The 24,999-nt window shown below is 40.7% G+C and overlaps 1 protein-coding gene and 1 pseudogene across 1 annotated transcript in view; both read right to left on the bottom strand.

Annotated features, from left to right (window-relative positions):
* The window catches only part of Art3 (ADP-ribosyltransferase 3 (inactive)), a 43,293-nt gene that overhangs the window by 14,155 nt on the left and 4,139 nt on the right, over positions 1-24,999 (bottom strand). Inside the window, exons 2-3 of the mRNA XM_045130141.1 lie at positions 15,252-15,329; positions 10,504-11,212 (exon numbers count right to left, since the gene is read on the bottom strand). Coding sequence (XP_044986076.1) covers positions 10,504-11,212; positions 15,252-15,320 — 778 coding nt within the window. The 5' untranslated portion in view covers positions 15,321-15,329. The remainder of the gene's footprint in view (positions 1-10,503; positions 11,213-15,251; positions 15,330-24,999) is intronic.
* Positions 20,239-23,077, bottom strand: LOC101604866 (annotated as a pseudogene).

Genomic DNA, 24,999 nt, shown 5'->3' on the forward strand with positions numbered 1-24,999 from the left:
TGCTCAGAATCCCTCCAGATACTCAGTTTGAAAGCTGTACTGCTTTCTCTCGCACCTATATCTTCTCTTAAAATAAATCTTTCATTACTTACTCATTGTGTTTGTGTCTTGTCAATTTTCTGTTGCATGTGGATAAGAACTCAAGGCTTGAGAGCCACAGGCTAGGCAGTCCTAACCCCACTTGGAACTCTCCCACATCAATATTCCCTTCCCAAACTCTCACAAGGACTATTAGGACAGCTATTTAGCCATGCTCCGGTATGTTTTAACCTCTTTGTATGCCACTCCTCAGTGTAGAGCATTATGACAGCTAGTTAACCATGCTCAGGATAAAGCCATAGTCCTCACCTCTTCGGATGACAAATCTCAGACGCGTGCCCTCCCTTGTGCATCTGGCTAATGTTGGTCTATGCTGCTCCAATTATTTATCTTGACTTTTTCCTCAGATGTAAGCCTGCCCAGAACCCTCATAAATTATCATTTAATTTCACTTATTTATTAAAAAGGGGGCTGGCAGGCTGGAGAGATGGCTTAGCTGTTAAGTGCTTGCCTATGAAGCCTAAAGACCCTGGTTCGAGACTCAATTCCCCAGGACCTACGTTAGCCAGATGCACGAGGGAGCATACGCATCTGGAGTTCATTTGCAGTGGCTGGAGGCCCTGGCACGCCCATTCTCTCTCTCTCTATATATATATATATCTGCTTCTTCCTTTCTGTATCTGTTGCTCTCAAATAAATATGAATAAACAAAAAAATTTAAGGGGGTGGCTAGAGAGATGGTTCAGCAGTTAAGGCACTTGCCTGCAAAGCCTAAGGACCTGGGTTTGATTCCCCAGTACCCATGTAAAGCCAAATGCAAAAGGTGGCACATGTGTCTTGGAGTTCATTTGCAGTGGTAAAGGCCCTGGTGTGCCCATTTTCTCTCACTTTATCTGTTTCTTTCTTGCTCTCTTTCTCTCAAATAAATAAATAAATAAAATATTGAAGAAAAAATCCAGGAGTGGTGGCTTACACTTTTAATCCCAGCACTCAAGAGGCTGATATAGGAGGATTGCTATGAGTTGGAGGCTAATTTGTATCAACAAACTACAGAATTCCAGCTATCCTTCCTGGGAGCTGAAGGGGAGCAAGGCCTGGTGACTCAAGCCTCTAATCTCAGGTTAGGGCAGGGAGATGACTATGAATTCAAGGCCAGCCTGCTCTAATAAGATAGCATAGGCTGGATCCTATCTCAAACAAACAAAAAAGAATGAAAAGTAAAAAACTTCAGAAAAGGCGGAAACTTTTGATAAGGAAATGAGTAGACCAGTACTTTCTTTCCTCTCTCCACCTGAATTACAGATTACTTCTCTGAAACAATGCAACTCCAAAGGCCCCACCTCGCTTCTACTGCTGCAGGGAGGTACTGCAGTCCATCCCTTTCTTCCAGCCTATACTTGACTCTCCTTAATCAATACAAGTGCTCAACTGCCCTGACTTCATCCTGACTCTTCTCTACAACATAAAGACTCCCTGAGGCTCCTGAGTACAGGCAGTGTTGAGCTGTGTTCCTCAATGCCTTGACAGACTTGCAAAGCCTTGGCTGTTAGTCACCAACATGTTACAGCTTCTTCTCACAGCACAGTTCCAATCACAGACTTCAGAATCACCTAGAACTTACTAAAATGCAAACTCTAGGACACAGGCTAGGACTACTGACAGAATTTCTTCAGGGGAGGGATATCTTGTATCTTGAATTCTAGACAAGCACTGCAAGTGATACAAAAATTGGGAAGCTTCCTCAACAGCAGCAGATAGCATCTTTAATGGAAAATGCAGATCCATTTTGTCAAGACAACATTTTTCCTGTTTGACTCTAGATTTAATTTCCCATTAGCATTGTCAGCAGAAGTAAATGCTTGAGTTTCTAAAGAAGTAGCAGAGTTAAAGATGGACAAAAAATTGACCCAAAAATGCTAGAGAAGGCACACACATATAAGGAATGCAAAAGCAAACCTTTCAAAGACTTGCATTCAAGCATTACCACATTGGGGATTAAAGGCTATAGCTGATGAATGTCAGGGAGGGAGGAGATAAAACATTTTGTACTAACAACAGTTGTTAAGTAGACACTTGAAAGATAAATAGACCCAAACTGAATTTCCAGAGATAAAAATACTAAAATATAAAGTGCACTAAAGGAAATTATAGTCAAATTAGGCTGCAGAAAAATAATTAGTGAACTTGAAGACATAGCAAGATATGCAAAATAGTCCTTAGAACCTATGACTCTGTTACTTTATGTGGCAAAGCATTGTAAAGGTTGGAACACAATCTTGCTAATTATCTGATGACTTATAGAGGGGCAAGCACCCTACATATATGTCTACACATACAATAATAAAAGCATGTAACATGAAATAGGAAGATATTGAATAGTCAAAACTATAGAGCCTAACTGAGCAAGACAACCTCAAGCGGTTGTGTGTGCATATAAAGAGAAAACCTTAAGAAAGGGGATAAAATGGGCAACTCCTTAAAAATGGGCCTATGTTACCCAGTGGCCCAGTGAGTATTTAGGAGTATTTAGCATGTGGTCAGTCCTTGGTTCCAACCCCATCACCTTATACATACACTGAAGAAAAGGAAGGAGGAAAGAGGGAGGAAAAACAATAGACAAAATTTTCCAAATGTGATGAAAACCACAAGCCCACAAATGCCACAAAGCTCAATGAACTGAGTCCAACAAAGGGAAGGAGACACTAGGGTCTAATTGCTCCAGGCAGCAGTCGTTATCTGTAGTAAACAGCATGTCTTAAAAGCAACCAGGGTGGGTGGCAGGGAATTAAAGAGAAATAAAGTTAAGAATGAAAACAGTTTTTCTCATTAGAAACAATGAACATGGAAAGATCGTGCAAAAAGTTATAAAGTAGGGAAAGGAAAAAATACTGATGCTGATGATATAGCTTAGTTTAGACTACTTAGCATGCACATGACCCTCCTGGACTTAACCCCAGCACAGGCGCACATGTGCACACACATGCACACAAACAAAAAGGGCACCCCTCACCAAATCAAGTCTATACTAGTGAAGGTGAAATGCTGACTTTTCCCTTTTGTTGTTGTTGTTGTTTTGTGTTTTTGAGACTGGACCTCATTCTGTAGCACAGGCTGACCTAGAATTCACTATGTAGCCCAAGGTGGCCTGAAGCTCATGATAATCCTGCTTTAGCTTCCTGAGTTTTGAGACGAATTACAGGTGTAAGCCATCATGCCAAGCTAAGCCTTTTCACAGACACAATACTTATAGATAAATCTAACAAAAGATGTAGAAGACATATATACTGAAAACTGTAAGATAAATCAGAAATTAAGATAACCTAAGTAAATAAGATTTATGCACTGTAACTGAGTTGGAAAAGTTGCTGTTGTTAAAATGGTCTCATATTGAACTGTAGATTCAAGGCAAACCTAAAACCCAAAAGTAATTTACAGAAATTGACAAAGTGATTATAAAATTCAAAAAGATGAACACTGTCTCATTTAGAGGCTATTAAAAGCTATTCTAATAAGTATATGGTATTGGCATGAAGACAGACAAGTCAACAGATTACAATGCAACAGATTACAGAGCCCAGAAACTGACCCACAAGTATATGGACAACTTCCCCAGCACCCCCACCCCTGACCTTAGCAACTGATTTTTGACAAGGGTGTAAATGTACTTCAATGCAGAAAGATTAAGATAGTCTTTTTTGTTGTTTTGTTTTGGTTTGGTTTGGTTTGGTTTTGGCTTTTGAGGTAACAGTCTGGTTGTGAAGCCTCTGTTGGCTTTGAAGTCACTACACAGCTGAGGCTACTCTTGAGCTGCCCTTGAACCTGTGATGCTCCTGCCTCTGCTTTCAAGTGCTGCGATTACAAGCGTGATCTACCCTTCACCCTTCTTGTCAAGGATAATCTATTTATTTATTTATTTTTGGCACTCAGGATTGAATTCAAGGCCTGGGCAAGTGCTGTACCACTGAGCTATATCTTCAGACCAAGGATAGTCTTTTCGACCAAGAGTATTGGAGCAAATGGGCATCCATATGGAAAAACAATTAAACTTCAATGAATATGTGGCATCAAATAAAAACTGACAGGGCCTAAGTAAAAGCTAGAACTATAACATTCTGAAAAGTAATACACAAGAAAATCTTTGTTAAGATAACAAGATGGGTTTATTAAATATGCCAAAAGAAAGATCCATTTACAAATAATGATTAACTAGGCATGGTGGCATAGACCTGTGATTCCAGCACTTGGGAGGTAGAGGAAAGAGGATCAAGAGCTCATGGCTATAGTGCATTTGAGGTCAGCCTGAAATACATGGAACTCTGTCTCAAAATTAACAAAAGAATAAAATGATAAATTATTCTCCATTAACGTTAAAAGCTTCTGTTCTTCTGAAGACATTATCAAGAGAATTAAAAGACAAATTGGAAGTATTTGTAAGTCATGTGATACAGTATATATTATTATAAAGTGTTCTCAAAAGATAAGAAGCCAGGCATGGTGGTATATACCTGTAACTCTAGCACTTGGGAGGCAGAGGCAAGAGGTCCAAGAGTTTAAGACCAGCTGGGGCTACACAGCTTCTTCCCAAGTTTTTCAGCTAAGGCCATAAGACCTTCTGAAAGAGAGATAGTATTCATATAACTTCAAGTTTAGCACTGTTTTAACTATTGTCTTACTTACTATTAATCTTACTGTCCCTGAATTATAGACTTCAACGGCATGTGCAGGAATACCCAGTACATGTAGGATTTAGTATTACCATGGTTTCAGGCATTCCCTGAGGGTGTCAGGAAATATCCCCATGTCATCAATGAGGGGAAAGTAACATGCAAGTGAGCCATGGCAGTTTTAAGCCACTGTGATGTAGGAGGAACTGGAAAGAAGATGCATGACTACAATTATCTCTCTGGGCTAGAATAGAGCAACTCTAGGTGGCTTGGTCTGGGGTCAGGTCCCATGAATATATGGTGAGGAACACAAACAAATGTGTACATTAATGATGGCATCCATGTAAGAAGAATGGTCTCAACTAAATACAACTCCAGTGCAGGTGTAGAGGAGGGCAGATTAGGTGCCTTGAGAACAAAGAAAGCACTCAGTACCAATATCATGCAAGTGCATGTGACTTAGTGTTAGTCCTTGAGAGTATGTCCCAAAATCTTACACTCTGACACAAAGCTTCTGCCATCCAGTTGAAAGTATGCCAGTGTTAACAGTCTTCCACCTAAGTATCATGTCCCCCCAGCACTGCCCTACACCCTTTTTATCTGACAGTACACCTTGGGGCACAGTGAGTCAAGGTCTGAAGTCTTTCCTCCTGAGGCCTCCTGCACTACTCACTGCTCCCCCACAGCAACAGCTGTTTTCACCTATCAGGAAAGTCCAACCGTTGAACATTGTGACATGATGTTGTCATCTACAAATGCATTAGGCTGCATTCACAGCCATCCTGGGATGCATGCAACCCATGGGCTGCAGGGTGGACATGGCAAATGGTCACACAGAGCCACAAAGGCCAATTCCATCCAGTTTACTAAGTTTTGCAGAAGAATGCAAGGCAGTGAGCACAGTGCACTTTTTAGCAGTAGGGAAACATGTGGTATATCCCTCCAACACAAATCCTCAAAGCAATCCAGAGACATTCTTCAGTTTAGCTTTACTGCAGCACATAAGAAGACAGTATTGAGAGCCAGAGTCCTGTCGTCCTTCCAGTACTCAATAAGGAGAACACGAGGACATGTCCCCACCCCCACTCCGAGAACTAAGTTCATTCATAATCCTCCCAGCTCAGATGCACTCGCCAGTCTGGAGTTTTGTTTACCATGGGCAATGTTCATGGCTACACATCTGTCATTCTGCCCTTAGTAGATTACAAAAAACAATGCTGGAAGAGGATTGTGGAGATTTGATTCAGGTGTCCCCCATAAACTTAAGTGTTCTGGATGCTAGGTTCCCTAGCTGATGGAAATTGGAAATTAAAGCCTCCTGGAGGTGGTGTATTGTTGTGGGTGGGCTTATGGGCATTATAGCCAGTTTCCCCTTGCCAGTGTTTGGCACACTCTCCTGTTGATATTGTTCACCTTATGTTGGCCAGGGGGTGATGTCTACCCTCTGCTCATGTCATCGTTTTCCCCTGCCATCATGGAGCTTCCCCTCAAGTCTGTAAGCCAAAATAAACCCTTTTTTTTCCCAAAAGCTGCTCTTGGTTAGGTGATTTCTGCCAGCAATGTGAACCTGACTGCAATAGTAATGTTGGTACCAAGGAGTGTTGATAGACACCTGACTGTATGGCTTTGGCCTCTTGGACCAGATTTTCAAGAGGAATGTGGGAGGATTTGAAACCTTGGCCTAAGAGATGCCCTGAAGTGCTGTAACTACAGCTTGATGGACTATTCTGGTCAGAGTTGAATGACCTGAATGCAGTAAGAACTATGGACTGTGAGGTTTGGCTTGTGAGAGTGAGAAAGAGCTCTGCCTGGACTGGGCTAGAAGCAGTTTGTGTGAGAGGTTTGCTGTTATGGCCATGTCCTGAGAAGTTGTGCAGGGTTGCATTGTGTAGAAACCGATTGGTATGAGCAGAGGGATATGGCACAGAAGGAAATCTTTGAGTGAAACTGCTGCCCCTTTGGCTGCAACTGAGAGATAACAACCATTGAGATTGGGCCCACTGACCTGCTTTGGGACAACAGAAAGAATGCAGTCTTTTGAAGGGGCCTGAATGTTCATGGAGTGTCCTGTTCTTCTAAGTCTACTTTATTCCCCCCTGGATTAACAAATTGGCACCCTATCTGGTATTGTGAAGTATATGAAATGCAGGAAAGAGAGGGTCATTGAGTTTGCAACACAGTCTTGTGTTTTGGAAATGGCATGGGCAGTGTGAAGCAGGTTTGTTGGATGCCTGCATGGAGACCCTATGGGGCTATGAGGATGAACCATGGATTGCAGTGGAGTCCCAGTGGAGATGCTGGGACCATGAGATGGTTGCTAAGGAAAACTGCCAGCCCCAGATGAAGTTTTCCAGGGCTGTGCTAGAGCCTAGCTAGAGGGGTAGAATTGGAACTCTACAGACATGTTGCTGGTTAGAATTATCAGACTTGGAGACTCGTCACTAACTAGAGTTGTTGAACTTGGAGCTACAGAGTTTGATGGTTTCCTTGTTTAAATCTTGTATTGGCTGAATATTTTTTTGCTATGCCCAATGTCATCTTTTGCAGTGAGTGCTTATTCTGTGCCACTATGAGTTTTGGGGGGACTTTTTGGTATTATGGCTCAGTTAAAAGACCTTAGAGTATGGGGATGTTTGAACATCATTGGGATTGATAAAAACTATGGGGACATTTAAAGTTGGACTGAATGCATTATATTTTATATCATGGATGATTATCAGTTTATGGGGACCAGGGGAGGAATGTAGTGGTTTGGTTCAGGTGTCTCCCATAAACTTAGGCATTCTGAATGCTAGCTTCCCAGCTGAGGGAGATTTGGTAGGCAGTGTATTATTGGGGGTGGGTTTATGAGTATTATTACCAGTGCTTGGCACACTTTCCTGTTCCTATTGTCCACCTAATGTTGGCCAGGGGGTGATGTCCACCCTCTGCTCATGCTGTCATTTTCCCCTGCCATCATGGAGCTTCCCCCTTGAACCTGTAACCCAAAATAAACCTCTTTTTTCTCACAAGGTGCTCTTGGTTGAGTGATTTCTATCAGCAATGAGAACCTGACTGCAACAAGGATCAACAGGAGACCATTTTCTGAGGAGGAAGGAGAGAGCAGCTCATTAATCCTTTATTCCCATATAGCAAGGCCCAACATAATACTCAGAATGTTGGGAATAAAGGAGACACTCTAAATCTTCCAGAAAGAGCAGAATGGATCTCTGGCTGGCATGTTACTCACTAGCAGAATACCTTCCAAACATCAAACTAGGCTCTAGCTTTGATCCTAAGCACTGCAAAAATTAAACAATAAAATAAACAATAACAGAAAACCCATAGCACACCTTATTCAAAAAGTTTGAGTAATTAAAATAGTTCTATACTTTTCAATACCTTTAATTTTTTTTTTTAATTTTTTGAAGTAGGTTTTCACTCTCGCTCAGGCTGACCTGGAATTTACTGTGTAATCTCAGGGTGGTCTCAAACTCACAACAATCCTCCTACCTCTGCCTACCAGGTGCTAGGATTAAAGGCATGCACCTCTATACCCGGCCACCTTCAAATTGTTAAGAAAAAATAATTTCCAAAAGAAATTGTCTAGAAAACTACTGAGTTTAAAAGTAGATCTTTTAGGCATGCAGTCTTGTAAAATTTGCATCAAAGAAAACTTCAAAGAACTTCCAGCCTAACTCTATCAAATAAAATAGTAATTTTATGAAGTATAATAGGGAATCTGTCACCCAGAGAAGTAAGGCTCAGAGTGGTGTCCTAGAAAGATTGCAGGATGAAAGAGCATACCATACAGCAAGATAATGGCAGAATTTAGGTAGATGGGGGGAGGGGAGGAGGAAATGAAGGAGGTAGAAGAGAAAAGGTGGAGGGAGAAGATGAGGAAGAGGAGGAGGAACATGATTATCGAATATATCTGAGTATATCAAAAGATTCCTGTTTCTGTCAAAGGATTTAGAGATGAATTACTGCTAAGATATAAAAAACTAAAGAAACAATTAAAATCTTAAAATCACCCTGGGGAAGGAGGTACTTAAGCACAGAAAAATAACTCTGATTTAGCCAACAGGGAGAGCAGGAACAGAGAAAACACCTGAAGTAGGAGGGGTGCTTGTCAAATCCATGGAAAATACCAACCTAATGGCCACTTCTTTCTTGTTATTTTTCAGACAGTCTCACTATGTATTGCAGGCTGACCTTAAACTTGAGCTCCACCTGACTACTCTTCCAGAGTGCCAAAATTACAGGTGTCTGCCACCATGAGCAGCACCACAAAAGCCATTCTAATTATCTTCTTTCCCTGCATTATAGCCTAGAAAAGTGAATTATCCATTTTCCAAACTTTTCCTGTAGCTAGTTGTGACCAAGAAATTGTGTTAGTAAATGATCTATAATCAAAAGTCTGCAGAAGGGTTTTGGGAAAGCGTTCACTTTACTCACACAATAGGAAGACTTGGCTGTCATTCCCCTCTACTTCTGTCTTGGACATGGGTTGAGACCTTGGATATTCAACACTTACACTGTAAACATGAATCCCAAACCAACATTCCAAGGATGGCAGAAGAAAAAGACAAAAATAGCCTGAGCACTGAGTGCTGTAGATGAGACACAGTACCAGACAGCCCATCTCCAAAATCGGTCAATGAAAACTACCAGTCTGGTTTTCTGATAGAGCTGAAAGCAATAAGAAATATTATAATACTGGAGACTGAACTCAGGGCTTCATACATGCTGGGTAAGCACTCTACCACTGAGCTATATCCAAAACCTTTTTACTTTGAGAGAGAGTCTTACTAGGCTGCTCAGGCTAGCCTTGAGCTCAAGTCAGTAGCCCAGACTGGCCTTGAACTTGCAATCTTTTTGCCTTAGCTTCCCAAATAGCTGAAATTAAAGGCCTGTATTACCAGACCTTACAGCAATAAATAATTCTAAGTACATAGTAGATGAGAGCTGAATACTCTTTAGTGGAAATTTGATAGACTATGTTTAAGATATTTTAAATCCAGAAATAATATGTGGAAACATGCTATTTTCTTAGAAACATGACAGTAGGTACTTAAAAATATAGCCAAAATAATTAAAATGCACATTAGTGAGGAGTTGAAACTGGATGCATGGCTCATGGGACACCTATTTTTTATTGTAAGCTTTATAGTAAGTAGGGTCTCCCAACACCAGCAGTACTGACATTGTGGGTCAGATAGCTCTTTTTCGGTGGGATCCTATGTAATGTTTAGCAGAGTTTCTGGCCTCTATACATTGTCTGCCAATAGCAGCCTCATTTCTTCCTTGGTGGTGACAACCAAAAATGTTTCTGGCCATTACCAAATGACCCTCAGGGCAAAGGTGCCTGAGTACTATTTTATTTTTTAACTTTTCATGATACTGTAAAGGTATTCAGTTAATAAAAACTGATAGGGCTGGATAGATGACTTAGTTAAGTGCTTGCCTGCAAAGCCTCAGGACCCAGGTTCGATTCCCCAGGACCCACGTAAGCCAGATGTGCAAGGGGTGCATGCATCTGGAGTTCGTTTGCAGTGTCTGGAGGCCCTGGCATGCCCATTTCTCTCTCTCTCTCTCTCTCTCTCTCTCTCTCTCTCTCTCTCTCTAATAATTAAATAAAATAAAATACTAAAAAAAAAAAGAAGCCTGATAGACAAACAGTGTGAGGGGAGCTAGACTGGAAACTATTAATGCCACATCTACATACACATGCATACACCCTCCCCTTTCCTGACCTCTCTCCAGACCTGCATCTCACTCCTTTCCTCCCAGACAACGCAGATCCATCTGAAGCACTTACCCCCTAGAAATGCACACGCATAGTGGCTGCAGGTCTTGTTTGTGCTCTGAAGGACAAGGTCATTGCCGTCTCCTTCCTGTGACACTTGAAAAATCTCACTCAAAGGTATTAAAATAATCCTGTCACTTTCTTTATCAAAAAACTTTTCAATAGCAATGCCAAAACAGGAGTAGATGGTTAAGACTTGCTGGTCACCAGCTGCCTGAGGTCTGGTTGAATATGCCAGTGTGAAGTTGCCCAGCCTGGCTTGGTTGAGCCCTCCAAATGCAAACGAAATGTTCTGGCTTGTGCTGTACATTGCTTTTTTGTAACTGTCCTTGCAAGGTCTTCGCAGCAACTGCAGGGCTCTCACCAGGTAGAAATGAAAAGCTTTGAATTGGAAGTCATAGATGTAATCTTTTCGAGATTGGCCAGCCATCTTCACAGCTTTGTTGAACAGGTGGTAAAAGGGAGTTTGCTGCTGAGCTTCAGAAACATATGCCATCAGGGCTATTCCATGGTTATCCTTAAAGTTCACAGGGAGAAAAATCTGAGCCTTCCGGGCTTCCCACTTGCTTTTGGCATTTTGCCACACAGTCTCTAAGAGCTTATGGCTTGCCTTTTCCTCCTCAAGCAGCTGGGGCATATATTTCATTTCCATCCTGTTGGAACATTTCAAGTATTCATCGTCGAATGTGTTATCTGCCATGTCTAACATTTCAGCCTTCACCTTCAAAGGGAAATAAAATTAGCCCACTTGAAATAAGATATTTAGTGTAGAAAATTTTCCCTATGACTAAGTTCATTCATATATAAATCATATTCCATTGGTATGGCTAACTTTTCTCAGCTCTGACATACTAAAAAGAGTAAATGTCAGTGGACAGTTATGGCTAGAAATGTTGTTTGGTACTTATTTACCTGAGCACTGCAGTACAGAGAAAAGTGAAGCCCTCAGAGGAAGTCCAGGCTTTGAACAAACCTCAAACCCACAAGACTGTTTTGAATGTCATGAAATATCATGTATAAAATACTATGCATGATAGATGAATACATAATGACAAATGTTACCTTTTCCCTTTGGACACACACCCTTTCTTGTTCATGGGATGACATGGGATTTTGCACCTCCAGCCTGAAGTACTAGCAGGTGACCTAGCACCCCAACACCCCTGCTGGAACATGACCCTTTCTTATAAAACCCACAGCTCTCAGGATAATGTTGGCTTGGGGCTTCTAATAATTATTCTTTTCAACAGAAAGTAAAACAGTAAAGAAGGACTTGCAAAACTGAGAGCAAAGTGAAGCTCAGAAAACATGCCTGAGGCCCTTATTATAGCTGCAAGTGCCAGAACTGTATATCAACTGCCTATTTGATCCTTTCATTTGAATGTCCAAAGACCCTTCAAACATAACATGTAAGACTAAGTTTATGAACTTATTCCCTACAACCACTGGTAATAACTTGGTCCTTATTTAAGACCATCTGCTCATTTGTGAAGTTTTCCCACCTTCCTTCTTAGGTGCCTTCTGTCAGAATCCCATTCCTAAGGCCTAACAAACATTCCCCAGAGTTCTTTCTATATGAACACCCTATATATATATAGAGAGAGAGAGAAAATGGATGTGCCAGGACCTCCAGCCACTGAAAACAAACTCCAGATGCATGTGCTACCTTGTGCATCTGGCTTACATGGGTCCTGGGAAATAGAACCTGGGTCCTTTGGCTTTGCAGGCAAATGTCTTAACCACTAAGCCATCTGTTCAGCCCATACCTTCTATAATCTTCATGGCATATCCTGTGAGGTAGAAACTATCATTACCCCAACCCCACCTTTTAAAAATATTTTACTTATTTATTTGAGAGAGAGAATGGGCACACCTGAGCCTCCAGCCACTGCAAACAAACTCCAAATGCATGTGCTACCTTGTGCGTCTGGCTTAGGTAGGACTTGGGGAATCGAGCTGGGGTCCTTTGGCTTCGCAGGCAAATTCCTTAACCGCTAAGCCACTTTCTCTAGCCCCCCAACTTTTTTTTTCCTTAATGAGGAAACTAGGAATCAGAGGGACTGAGTCATGGAATTGGGATTTGAACGAGGCATTCTGGGTCCCGAGTCTTGTCTTCTAAACCCAAATGTCTCTAAAAATGTGAGAATGTTCCTATGATAAACATGGCTGAAATTTATGTAGCACTTTTGAAAGAGTACACTTTTGTCTTCATAAACATTATTTTACAAGTAAGAGAACTGGCCAGCAGAAACTGGTGGTGACTTATGCCCCTGTAGGTCAGTTTCTTTTTCTTTTTCTTTTTTTTTTTTCTTTCTTTCTTTCTTTCTTTTTATTTTTTTTTAAATTTTTCAAGGTAGGGTCTTGCTCTAGCCCAGGAATTCACTATGTATTCTCAGGCTGGTCTTGAACTCATAGAGATCCTTCTATCTCTGCCTCCCGAGTGCTGGGATTAAAGGCGTGCGCCACCATGCTCAGCGTATAGGTCAGTTTCTTGATGGGGAACCTGAGCTTCAGGACATCAAATCACTGCTGTTTCACAGTAAAGAAATGCACTCATCTCTGCAGCACAGAATGTACCAGAGTTCGAGTTGGACACCAACGTGTGATTTATCTTCAAGACTTCAACACAAGACATCAGACTCTAAGCCACCTCCCACATTCCTCACATTATATCAGAGTTGATCCAATCTGTTCCTGTCTTTTCCTTATGCTCCAACCCAGTCTTCACATGTCTAATTTTAGACATACAGCCTTGCTGGCCAGACACCATAGCTGATTGTGTGTTCTGTACAGTGCGTGCTTTGAGCAGCAACAAGCTCACAGACATTGCCACCATGCAGGACAAATGAATGGATATGGAGACAGGTCGAGAGGGTGAGGTGAGTGAACTGCTATGTTTCCTTCCTCTGATTTGGCCACTGAGCTGGAAGCTCATACTGATGAAATCCAGTTCCTCATGTTTGTTATGAATATCACACAATGACAGAATTCCTGGCTATTGTGAATATGTGTTTATGTTTTCTGGTAGAGACCTAGAGTGGGATTGCTGGATCATGTGGTAACTTTATGTTTAAGTTTCTGAGGTACTGCCAGAGTATTTCCACCACTGCTGCACTACAGCACTGTGGGCTCCAGTTCCTCTGTGTCCTGTCCTGCTTTGTTGTTGTTAACTCATTTTCACTCTCACAAGCATTCTACTTTACTACATGGGTACGTGTAAACACTTTTGTAACTAGTGTAAATAGTTTTTGTGTTAGTTTCCAGATATGTCAATAATTACACAAAAAATTCAGAGAAAATGGATATACAAAATCTTGTATAATGTAAATGCTCATAGCAGTGCTGTTCATGGTAGCCATAATGTAGCAACAACTCAAATGCCTTATCTACTGACCAACCATCAAAATAAATATAGTGATACAATGGCATTATTAGCCAATAAAAGACTGAGATAGTAATCTGTAATTCAAATGGGCCTTGAGATCATTGTGCTAAGCAGAAGCCAGGTACTAAAGACCATATCTTGTAAGAGTTCACTAAAGGTAGGCAAATTCATAAACTATAAGGTAAATTCCTGGTTACTAGAGAATAGGGATCAGAGAAAATTAGAGCTGACTACCAACAGCAAATTTTTTTAGAATATGTAAATTTCATGCAACTAGGTTGCAGTAATAGTTGTACAACATACTGAATACACTAATAAAGTGAAATGCTGACTGGAGAGATGGCTTAGTGGTTAAGGGACTTGCTGGCAAAGCCAAAAAATGTGCTTTAAACTGGGGATGTTTGGGTATCTGAATTATATAGCTCAATTTAGAAACCATAATACGGAATGTGCAAGCAACAGAATCAATTATAATTCTCTAAAAACTGGATTAAAACATTAAATTCAAAAAATGGACAAAATTTTAAGAATTTAAGATATTTTAAAGAAGGCCTTCAGATCCAATGCATGAAAATGGTTCTGTGATAACTGACACTGTGGGGTTGAGTGAGAACCCTGATTTATGTCACACATAAAGCACATTAAAGGGTTAAGTGCAAATAAAATCATGATTTATATCAGCAAAAAAACAAACCTTGAGGAGGGCTAGAGAGAGAGCTTAGTGGTTTAGGTGCTTGCCTGAGAAGCCTAAAGACCGAGGTTTGATTCCCCAGTACCCACGTAAGCCAGGTGCACAAAGTAGCACATGCATCTGGAGTTTGTTTGCAGTAGCTAGAAGCCCTGGTGTACCCATTCTCTATCTGCCTCTTTCTCTGTCTCTCTCTCTCAAATAAATTAATAAAATATTTTTAAAACCTTGAGAAAATTGTTTTTGCATAATTTAATAACAAACATGGAACCAAACAATGCAGCCTTATTTGGAGAAAAACATGTGATATTTTTGGAATATGTACTAACATGGAAAGCAAGAAATGTAACATAACCATAATTCAAAGGGCAAGATTAAAATCTGTGTATAATGTTAGTGTATATTTTGTAAATCACACAGAAAGAAATCCCAGAAGGCCACTTTCACCAAGACCTCCACCTCTCCCTCTGAGTAGAGAGGTGATGGGTGGTTGTTGCCATCCTCCCTACTGAATTTTAGTTTTTCAAGCTTCTACAGTTAACATGTGTCACAGCTGTAATGGGGCTAGTTATAACAAATTAATTTCCCTTCCTAGCTACTCTTCTTTCACACTGATGCCTCAGGCAATGTTACACTGGGACTCCATTCCAATGGCCACATGTTTCACATTCACAACATTCACATTACCTGGAAGGTGTCCATTAGAATCATGGCTGCCAGCAGCATGGTGACCATTTCAAACTGTTCTATCTTCATTTTTCTCTTCTAAATTAAAAACAATAATTGAATTCAGGAGACTTAAAATATATTTAGGAGAGTAGAACAAGAGAATGCTATATACATTTTTTCATTCTGGATATTGTGATGGTCAGAAAGTGACTATTAGTAATTCCCAATGGCTGTAAGGGCATTCTGTTTTATCTTGATATGAAGAAAGCCAAATTTAAAGACCTTAGTGGTTTTCTCAAGACCAAATCTGTCCATTTCAATACACACCAGACATGCCTCTCCTACCATAGCCACTGGAAGAAATTTTTTTTCTATCTAAATTTCCCCTCCACATGCATGGTGAGCAACACAGACAAACTAAAACAGCAGTCTCAAACTGGCTCCCTTGCTCCCAGTTTCTAAGAATTCTCTAAAAATTTGCCTGTGCATGCCTCCTGTGCCTCTGACTCTTTGCAAACTAAGTCATGTCCACTGGAGTGGAAGAGAGGGTGCAGGTGGCAACAGCACACAGCAGATTACCTGAGGTGGCCTCCTCCCCACTGTTCACAATCAGGGGAAGCAGAAATATGAAGCAAATATCTTCAAGACTTTCTAGAGGGAGGAATGGGAATAAGTAATGGGGAAGCAGCATTTCTAATGATATCACTTACATAATAAGTAAGTTTATTGGCTAAATGGCCAAGATTCATGTCAGTACTTATGACATCGTGAGATAAGCAGGACAGTAAGAGGGCCTGAAAGCTGAAGCTGTCCCATAGCCAACTAAAGGACACAAGAGGTCAGCATACAGTTCCCCACATACCTTCAATAAAGTTGGCATTACTGTAACTGAAAATGAACCCTCATACCTCTATTTCCCCACCAATCATCATACTCTGGATTCTGAAAGTGGGAATGAATATCATAGGGAAAGACAGCCTTTCTTTCTATGAATCATTTTGACCCCAAGTTTCCATCTTTCTTCAGAAGCAGTTTCTTTAAATAAAGATATTAACATATAACATCAAAACATCACTTTTGTGCTAAACTTCCCTTCCAAAAAACTTTGGAATATAACTTTGATAATACTTTTCACAGGCACTATTGCTTCGCAAGATATGGGTTGGGACTTTCCTTATAATTCTTAACCTCTGCAGTCTCAGAGTGCAAGTAAGTGAAAACATTTACCTGGCCGGCGTTTTGCCTTGGAAGGAAGTTTAAGTGGTGCCAGGTCTCAAACTGAGTCCCACTTGCAGTTATGCTGAGCGTCTCTTCAGGATGGGGTGTTGTTGACAGTGAGAACTGACAAGGGATGCTTTTTCTTTTTATAACACGCTAGTGGGAGCTTGGCAGTGGCACATTACTCCACTTGTGTTCTGCTATTTATATCTGGCCCCCACACTATGCCCTGGAACCACACTGTTAACACTTTAAATCTCCAAGAGAAATAATTTATATAATAATTCAAATAATTAGCTAAAGGTTCAAGAGGCTTGTGAATCTCCAGCAATTGCCTCTGCCAGGCAGCATGTTCAATTCTGAGCCCACAGCTCTGGACTTCTCTCTCAGAAAAAAATCACTTCTAATCCCAACCCTCCTGACACTCCTATGCCAGATGACAGTCCAGGTTTTATGCTATCTAGATGATTCTTATAACCAGGAGGACTTTCTTTGTTATCCTTGTCAATGGTGATTCAACTAGCTTGCTGTATTTCCGGTATGGTGTCAGGTGCTGGGAGACACAGCAAGTAACACAAAGTACTGAAAAGTATTTACAACTTAATAAATGACACCAAGACACGCACCGCATCTAAACACATGTTAAGAATTGGTCAGTATAGACAAAGTCTGCTGAGAATGCCATAAAGGAATCCATGGTCCCTACAATGACAGTTCTCTTTTGAGTAAGGCACATATAGCAAAGACATGGGCCATGATGCTGAAGAACACTTAAGAGTTTTGCTGACTATGGATACAAACATTGCAATGTCCTAGGAAATTCTTGCATATTCACTGAAAGATACAACAACAGAATATTTGTAGCAAAACTATTCATATTAGCCCCAAACTCAAAACCCTCCAAACTCTGAACAGTAGGATAAATTGAAATATATTTATATGATGGAATTTTATATGGTATTGAAAATGAATAAACTGTAACATACATGACAGTGTAGATAAACCTCACAAAGTGTTTTTTTTTTGTGGTGGTTGTTGTTTTTGTTTGGTTTGCTGAGGTAGGGTCTTACTCCAGCTCAGGCTGACCTAGAATTCACTATGTAGTCTCAAGCTGGCCCCAAACTCACAGCGATCCTCCTACCTGTGCCTCCCAAGTGCTGGAACTAAAGGCATGTGCCACCACACCCAGTTCCTCACAAAGTTTTAATGAGACAATATATATTATATGACTTAGAGTTTGAAAGGGTGGTGGTTTAAATGTAATGTCTCACAAAGGCTCATATCTTTGAAATCTTGGTCTTGGTCTATGCCCTGGAACCAGAAAAATGTGGAACCCATGGGAGGTGGAGCCTTGCTGAATGAAGTGTGGACCTTGAGGTGTGACAGTCCAGCCCATTGTTTCTCTTGATTTACTTCCTCCGTGCTGATGTGAGGATGTGACACCAGCTTCCTGCTCCTGCCATGCTTCCCCATCATGATGGACTCTGCCCTGTGTCTGTAAGCCAAGTTAAACCATTTTTCCTTCCCCAAGTTTCTTGTGGTCAATATTTTGTCCCAGCAATGAGAAAGTAACTGATACAATAAGTAACTTTATGCATCAAAATATGTATTAAGTTAACGCTGTCAGAAAATTATTTAACAATATTAGGTGATTTTTTTTTTATTTGTGTGGGGGGCAGGCAGATAGAGAATGGCATGCTGGGGCCTCCAGCAACTGCAAAAGAACTCCAGATGCATGTGCCAACACATGTATCTGGCTTACATGGACACTGGAGACTAAAACTTGGGTCCTTAGGCTTTGCAGCAAGTGGCTTAACTGCTAAGCCATCTCTCCAGCCCCATTTAGGTGATTTTTGTTTTGTTTTGTTTTGTTTTTTGTTTTTCAAGGTAGGGTCTCACTCTAGTCCAGGCTGACCTGGAATTCATTATGTAGTTTCAGGGTGACCTCGAACTCATGGTCATCCTCCTACTTCTGCCTCCCAAGTGCTGGGATTAAAGGTGTGTGCCACCACACCTGGTTTTAGGTAATTTTTAATGGTTATTTTGTTTTCTGCAAATAAATTAGAGCTTTATAACGATCATTAACAGCTCTGTGGTGAAGGGGATCAAATGCAGCCCCTGTTCCTGCTCGTGCTCTACCACTGAGGGCTGCTCAGCCACAGACAGTAATATTAAGGAGCATATCTGTCCTATAGGAAGCTACTCAGTTAGGTGAACAAAGCAAAAACTTTGAATGAATAGCCCTTTTTCATGTGCTCAACACAGACTGCTTTAGAATCTGGAAGATGGTACAGCAGAAACCACAAAGTAAAGGCAGAATTATTGTCAAGAACATTACAAAACTACAACAAAAACCACAACTCCAGGTGATATGAAAGTTGTGAAGATATGGTGGAAGACATTCCCTTAACTTACATGTTTTTAACCAAGCATTGACTATGCGCTACTGACCGTACAATGCTAGGCCAGTACTCTGCCACAGACACATTCATATATAGAGAAAGAAAGTTTATTTTTATTATATTACAGGTCTTTTTTTTCTTGGTTTTTCAAGGTAAGGTTTCACTCTAGCCCAGGCTGACTTGGAATTCACTCTATATTCTCAGGGTGACCTCGAACTCATGGCAATCCTCCTACCTCTGCCTCCCAAGTGCTGATATTAAAGGCATGCTCCATCACGCCTGGCCTATTTTACAGGTTTTTAAAACATATTTTATTTTTACTTATTCAGGAGAGAAAGAAAGAGAATGGGCATGCCAGGGCCTCCAGCCACTACAAACTCAAGATGCATGTGCCACCTGTGCATCTGGCTTGCATGGGTCCCAGGGGATTGAACCTGGGTCCTTTGGCTTTGCAGGCAATTACCTTAACTGCTAAGTCATCTCTCCAGTCCTAGTTTTATTTATGGTGTGTGTGTAGATGTGTGCACAAGTGGTAACCCAGAGGAGTATGATGAGCAACCTCCTCTGTTGCTCTTCCACCTTATTCCTTCATGTCAGAGTCTCTCACTGAACCTGCAGCTCACTGCTTTTCAGTTAGACTGGCCAACTAGTAAAGTGAGCCCTAGCGATCCCCCCTCCTGTTTCTATATCCCCCAGCACTGATGGGTTACAGACATGTGTGGCCATACCTGGCTTTTACATACATGCTAGGGATCAAACTCATGGCTCATGCTTGCTCAGCAAGTGCTACTACCCACTGAACCATCTCCCCAAACACCCCATATTTTGTTTTGTTTTGTTTTGTTTGTTTTAAAACATTTTTATTAAATAATACTTGGACAATAATTACAAAAGCTTTAAACAGTAATTCCAGGTAATGAAAGACAATTTCTTTTTTAAAAAAAATTAAACCAGAAAAATATTATGTCTTTATACTTTATACAAAGGAATGATTTACTTTACATTCTCACCATTTGCAACATTAGCCTGTAAGATTGAAACCACTTCCTAGTATATCTCCAAGGCTGAGTGAACTCCACAGTGATATGTTTTTACATTAGTCAAAGAAATGTAACTCTATTACAGCTCAAAATAAAATGAACTAACAGGCATTTTGCAGTCAGATGCTGTGACTCTTTCACAATGAAGCCTGCTTGTTCACAGCTCTTTTATCAAAGGTAATCAACAAGTGAAAGCAATGTTCCTTAGACAGGATGTACAAATGGTTTAGGTTGCAAACACTGCATTTGTAATACATACAAGACAGATCCTGAATAAGAAAAACTCTTCAGAAAGAAAAGGAAGAAAATCAAAAAGCAGCCTGGGATGAAAGCATTTATAAGCATTTGAGTAAGGAGGCCTTTGAGTCAGCACTTAAACCCCTTCATTCTCAGGTAAGGGATTAAGAGGCCAACAGAGATACCCTCTGGGAGGATAAGGATACTGGAGGTTGGCAGTGTCGGCATCACAAGAGTGCTCTACCAGAGGAGCAGGAGGAGGAGGAAGGAGCTGAGAAGAACTGGACCATCTTGATCCAGCCCTTGGGGAATCCAGAGGGGGAATGAAATACCTGAAACAATGAAGACAGGAACAAAACACCAAAACAAAAACAGGGAGGGGGGGAACAGAAGAAAAAGAGAAAGTAGTAAATACAAAGAGAACCAAAGAGAAAACGCATGCTGGAATTTAAAGAAAAAAAAAAAAGAAGCTAGTATATTCATGCCCCAACTAACAGAACATAATAAAAGCACAAACCAAGACTGCTTAAATCAACTGCTGAAGTACACAAACTTAAAAACACAATCTCTTAAACAGAATGTCAAAAAAGTATCAATATGTTACAAAGACATTAATTTTATAAATTTAAAACATTTTCTCATCTTCTTGCACACTTGATGTTATTCTGAAAGTTTACATATCCTCTTTTAATTTTGAGCAATGCCACATTGTAGTGAGAGTAGGCACATATTTTCAGTGTGAACATGATACTGAGAACTAATTCCAATACACTTTCACAAAGTCAAGCTGGCTACTGCAACAGCTTTTGAAGGAAGACAATCATTAAACACACTTATAGTTGTGCAAAGACCTTAGAATAGTTACAGAATTTTGACTAGTAAAAAGGCTGAAAGAATGATTATGCCCTGTTATTCCACCATCTTATAACTTACCCGTAATGTTTATGTATCTTAGTAAATGGAAAATTTTAATAGCATTGTCATCAGAGTTTTAGAGGACACGAACTTACTGAAACAGCAAACTAAAGAAAATCCTAAGATGTGGAATGTTAATTTCATGCACTTTTAACAAAACTTCTGATACTTCCAAATTGTTTATTAAAGAAAATCAAGTCATAGTTACACCATAAAAATAGTCATGCACATACTAGAAGCATCAGCTCTGTATTGAGTCAAGAGCTTCACACAATATTTCCACTATTTTACTACCACATAAAACAGGACCAGATGCAATGCTCTACTGGGCTTCGAACTGTACATCCAAATCACTCTCATCTCAACCCCAGAGATACTTGAATAACTTACTCCTTTTCTAAAACTAAAAAAAAAAAAAAACAAAAAAAAAAAAACAAAGAAAATGACAGTTGAGTGGAATAATATACATATAAAGCAATTCTACAAAAGGTAAGCAATTAGTACTCAAAACAATCTTTATGAAAAATATTTATTCAATCTTCAAATTAAAATTACAAAAGTTCATTACTTTAGCTTATTGTTTTAGAAAATGAAATACACCTATATTCTCCAAACAGAATAAAATTATGTTTTCCCTCCTCCCAGCTGCCTGTCATTTCAGTGTTTAAACCCAAGCTAGTTTCAGGTACATTTCAAAAAATGGTTTTGGTGATGAATTCTCAAGAAAAAACAAAAACCTCTCTAAATAGTGTCAATAAACTGACTAGTACAAAAACTGATATTCACTGTCTTTTGAAAGGCCTTTTGGGCTGTGTTTAGTAGTGAACAGGCTGCTGGTGTATCTTAGGAGAGGTCAAACGGTGCTGGGGAAAGGGAAAGGCGTTGACTCTCCATTCCTGTCCTGTGTGCATGCAACAAGCAGCAAAACACCCGAGTTATCCAGTTAGTTGGCACTCAGCTGTGCTTTCTGCTAGCAGAAGATCCATTTAATGAATTTTGGAGATTTGGAATAGTTGAGCCAAGGGAAGGAGTTGAATTTCCCTGTTGAGAATTCCCATTAACTGGGCTCCCATTACCTTTCAATATACCAGTGCACTTCCAATTGTCCATATAATTCACTTTCCACAATCTTACACAGCCATCATCTCCAGAAGATGCTAACACTGTTCCCGTTATGTTCCAGCTCACCCTCCAGACTTGGGAATTATGATTATCAAACTGAGCCACTATATGAATTTCAAATTTTGTTGGCCCACCAGAGGAACTCTTTCCTCACAGGCTTTAATGTAAAAGTTCTCACATCTTTGGTTGCTATTGCTAGAATGTGGAAAGATCTTCCCAAGTTTGGAGCAAATGCAGTAGCATGAACAGGATCAGTGACTGTCATAAGAGTTTCAGCTTTTGCATACTTCCTGGTGTTTTCATTGTATTCAAAAATCTGAACCTTGGCCATTGCATTTGGACTACTGTCATCACTTCCTACAGCTATCATGGGGGAGTGGGCACGAGAACTTGAAGGGTTCCAAGAAATACAACTACCGCTTAGTTTACAGGAGACCTCATGCTGCAGAGACCACTGGCTGAGATTCATGACATCTGGTGCCTCATATATTCTTACTATACCATCTGCTGAACAGGTTGCTAACATAAGACCCATATGCTTGGGAGCAAATTTCACATCACTATCAGATGTTCTGCTATCCACTAAAGTCGTCCTCTTCACCCAGTGACTCTGTTCTCGCAGTTTATCATTGGACTCTCCTACTATTTCTTCCCACACAGCAGCTGTTCGATCAAAAGAACAGGAGGCCAAAACCTGTCCAAACTCAGGATGAGCCCATGTCACATGCCATACAGATCCACTATGTGTCTTCCAGCTAGCGGTACAATGCCAATCTCCACTTTCACTTTTGTCCCAGACCTTGACGCTCTGGTCGCTGGAGCAGGTGGCCATGCGGCGCCCGTGGAAGTCGAAGGAGACATCATGGATGAGATCCTTACGGTCTGCCGCGATGCTGCGCGCCACAAACATGGCTCCCCGCGACGCGATGCGGCGCGCCGCCTCCCAGAGGGCGGCGTGCGACCCACAGGCACTGGCCGCCGCGGGGGCGCGTATGGCCCACCCCATATTTTTTAAAGAGAACTTTTTTATGTGTGTGTGCATGTTTATGTGTGTATGTGTGGGTGTAAAAACCAGAAGACAACTTTGACGTCTTCCCAGAAACACCATCTAGTTCTTTTGATAAAGTTTCTTCCTTGCCTGGAGCTCACCAACTTGGCTAAAGTAGCTGGCCAATGAGCCTCCTGTCTCTGCCTCACCAGCTCTGGAATTATAGGTGCAACCACCACACCCAGCATTTTATGTGGGTACTTAAGACTGAACTTAGGTCCTCATGCTTGCAAACTTTAGTGCCTATGCAATCTTCCCAGGCCCAATTGATTTAACAAACAATAACAACTACAAAAAATCATCTTACTCATGTACTTCTTGAAGTTTCTTTGGTTTCCCACAGATACATAAAAACAATTCCACAGTAAAGCCATCTGGAATATTACAGTGGTCCAGAGAAGAGCCAGAGAGAGAGCTGGGAGGTCCAAAGGAGCCTAGCTAGGGCTCTGAAACTCCGGATTCAGAGCACACGTATCTTAAAAGACTGGAGGATGAGGCAGGACATTGCAGTAATGAAAGGAAATTACCACCAGAAGACCATGAGAGATCAGACAGCTCTGTGAAGGCCAGTGACCAGGAGGGGGCAGCGCTACAATAAGCTACTTGCATTCAGTTAGATGGATCTCAGGAAGAACAGATGGGAAGAAAAGAACTCCAAATTTAAGCATACACTCCAAAAAGACTGAACTAAATTTTGATTGGTAAAGTTACTGTGGGAGGGAGAGGTTCTGTACTAAGTCAATTCTCAATGTAGGAAACAATTTCATTTTTACATCAACATTGTCTCACCTTGATAATGGGGAAAATTGCAATTTGTTTTCTGGTGGTTCTAGCTGCCTGTCTGGTCTTCAATGGTGATATTTAGTGGCTGACTCAATGTCTTAGTATTTTCTACAGAGTCTAAGTACCAAGTTGTTAAATCCACTCAGCATAGTCTCCTCACATTGGATATTCAAATTTAGGACCATGCTTAAGACCCCTTCCCTTCTAGTCTCCTTCCCTTGCTGGGCTCTTATTTTTTTTAATTAATTTTTTTTTTTTTTGAGGTAGGGTCTCACTGTAGCCCAGGCTGACCTGGAATTCACTATGTATTCTCAGGGTGGCCCCGAACTCATGGTGATCCTCCTACCTCTGCCTCCTGAGTGCTGGAATTAAAGGCGTGTGCCACCACACTCAGTTCTCCCATTAGCATTTTAACACTGGTGGCACTTAGATGGCATCTTAACAATAGATTTTGTGTGTCTATTTATTTATTTTGTTTTTTTGAGGTAGGGTCTTGCTGTAGCCCAGGCTGACCTGGAATTCACTATGTAGTCTCAAGGTAGCCTTGAGCTCATGGTGATCCTTCTACCTCTGCCTCCCTAGTGCTGGGATTAAAGGCATGCACTACCATGCCCAGCACTGGGCATCTTTTGATAGATACCTTTAAGCTGGGTCTGCTCCAGTTTCCTTCCCTGGGTAAGCTAGCTCCAAGGGAAGCTTAGCAATCCACCAGGACAGTGTTAATGCTGTAGAAAACTGAAAAGGAGCTTTTGTACTCCTTAAGCTTCTGTTGCTTGAGTCTCCATGGTTATAGGTGCATCTACCAACTGTCTGTCTTCAGAGTAACATGTACCTTATGGAAACATCGATCTCTGGCAAATTAAAGACACTCAGTTCTGCATTATTATAGACCAGTTAAGTGAGATACAAACAATTCATTCAGATTCACAAATGTCTAAACTACAGTAATTTCATCATAGTCTTTCTTCATTTTTATTGATTTATTGTTGTTTTTTTTTTTT

The sequence above is a fragment of the Jaculus jaculus genome, chromosome 11 (genome assembly GCF_020740685.1).
Source record: "Jaculus jaculus isolate mJacJac1 chromosome 11, mJacJac1.mat.Y.cur, whole genome shotgun sequence".
In the NCBI taxonomy this organism is placed as follows: Eukaryota; Metazoa; Chordata; class Mammalia; order Rodentia; family Dipodidae; genus Jaculus; species Jaculus jaculus.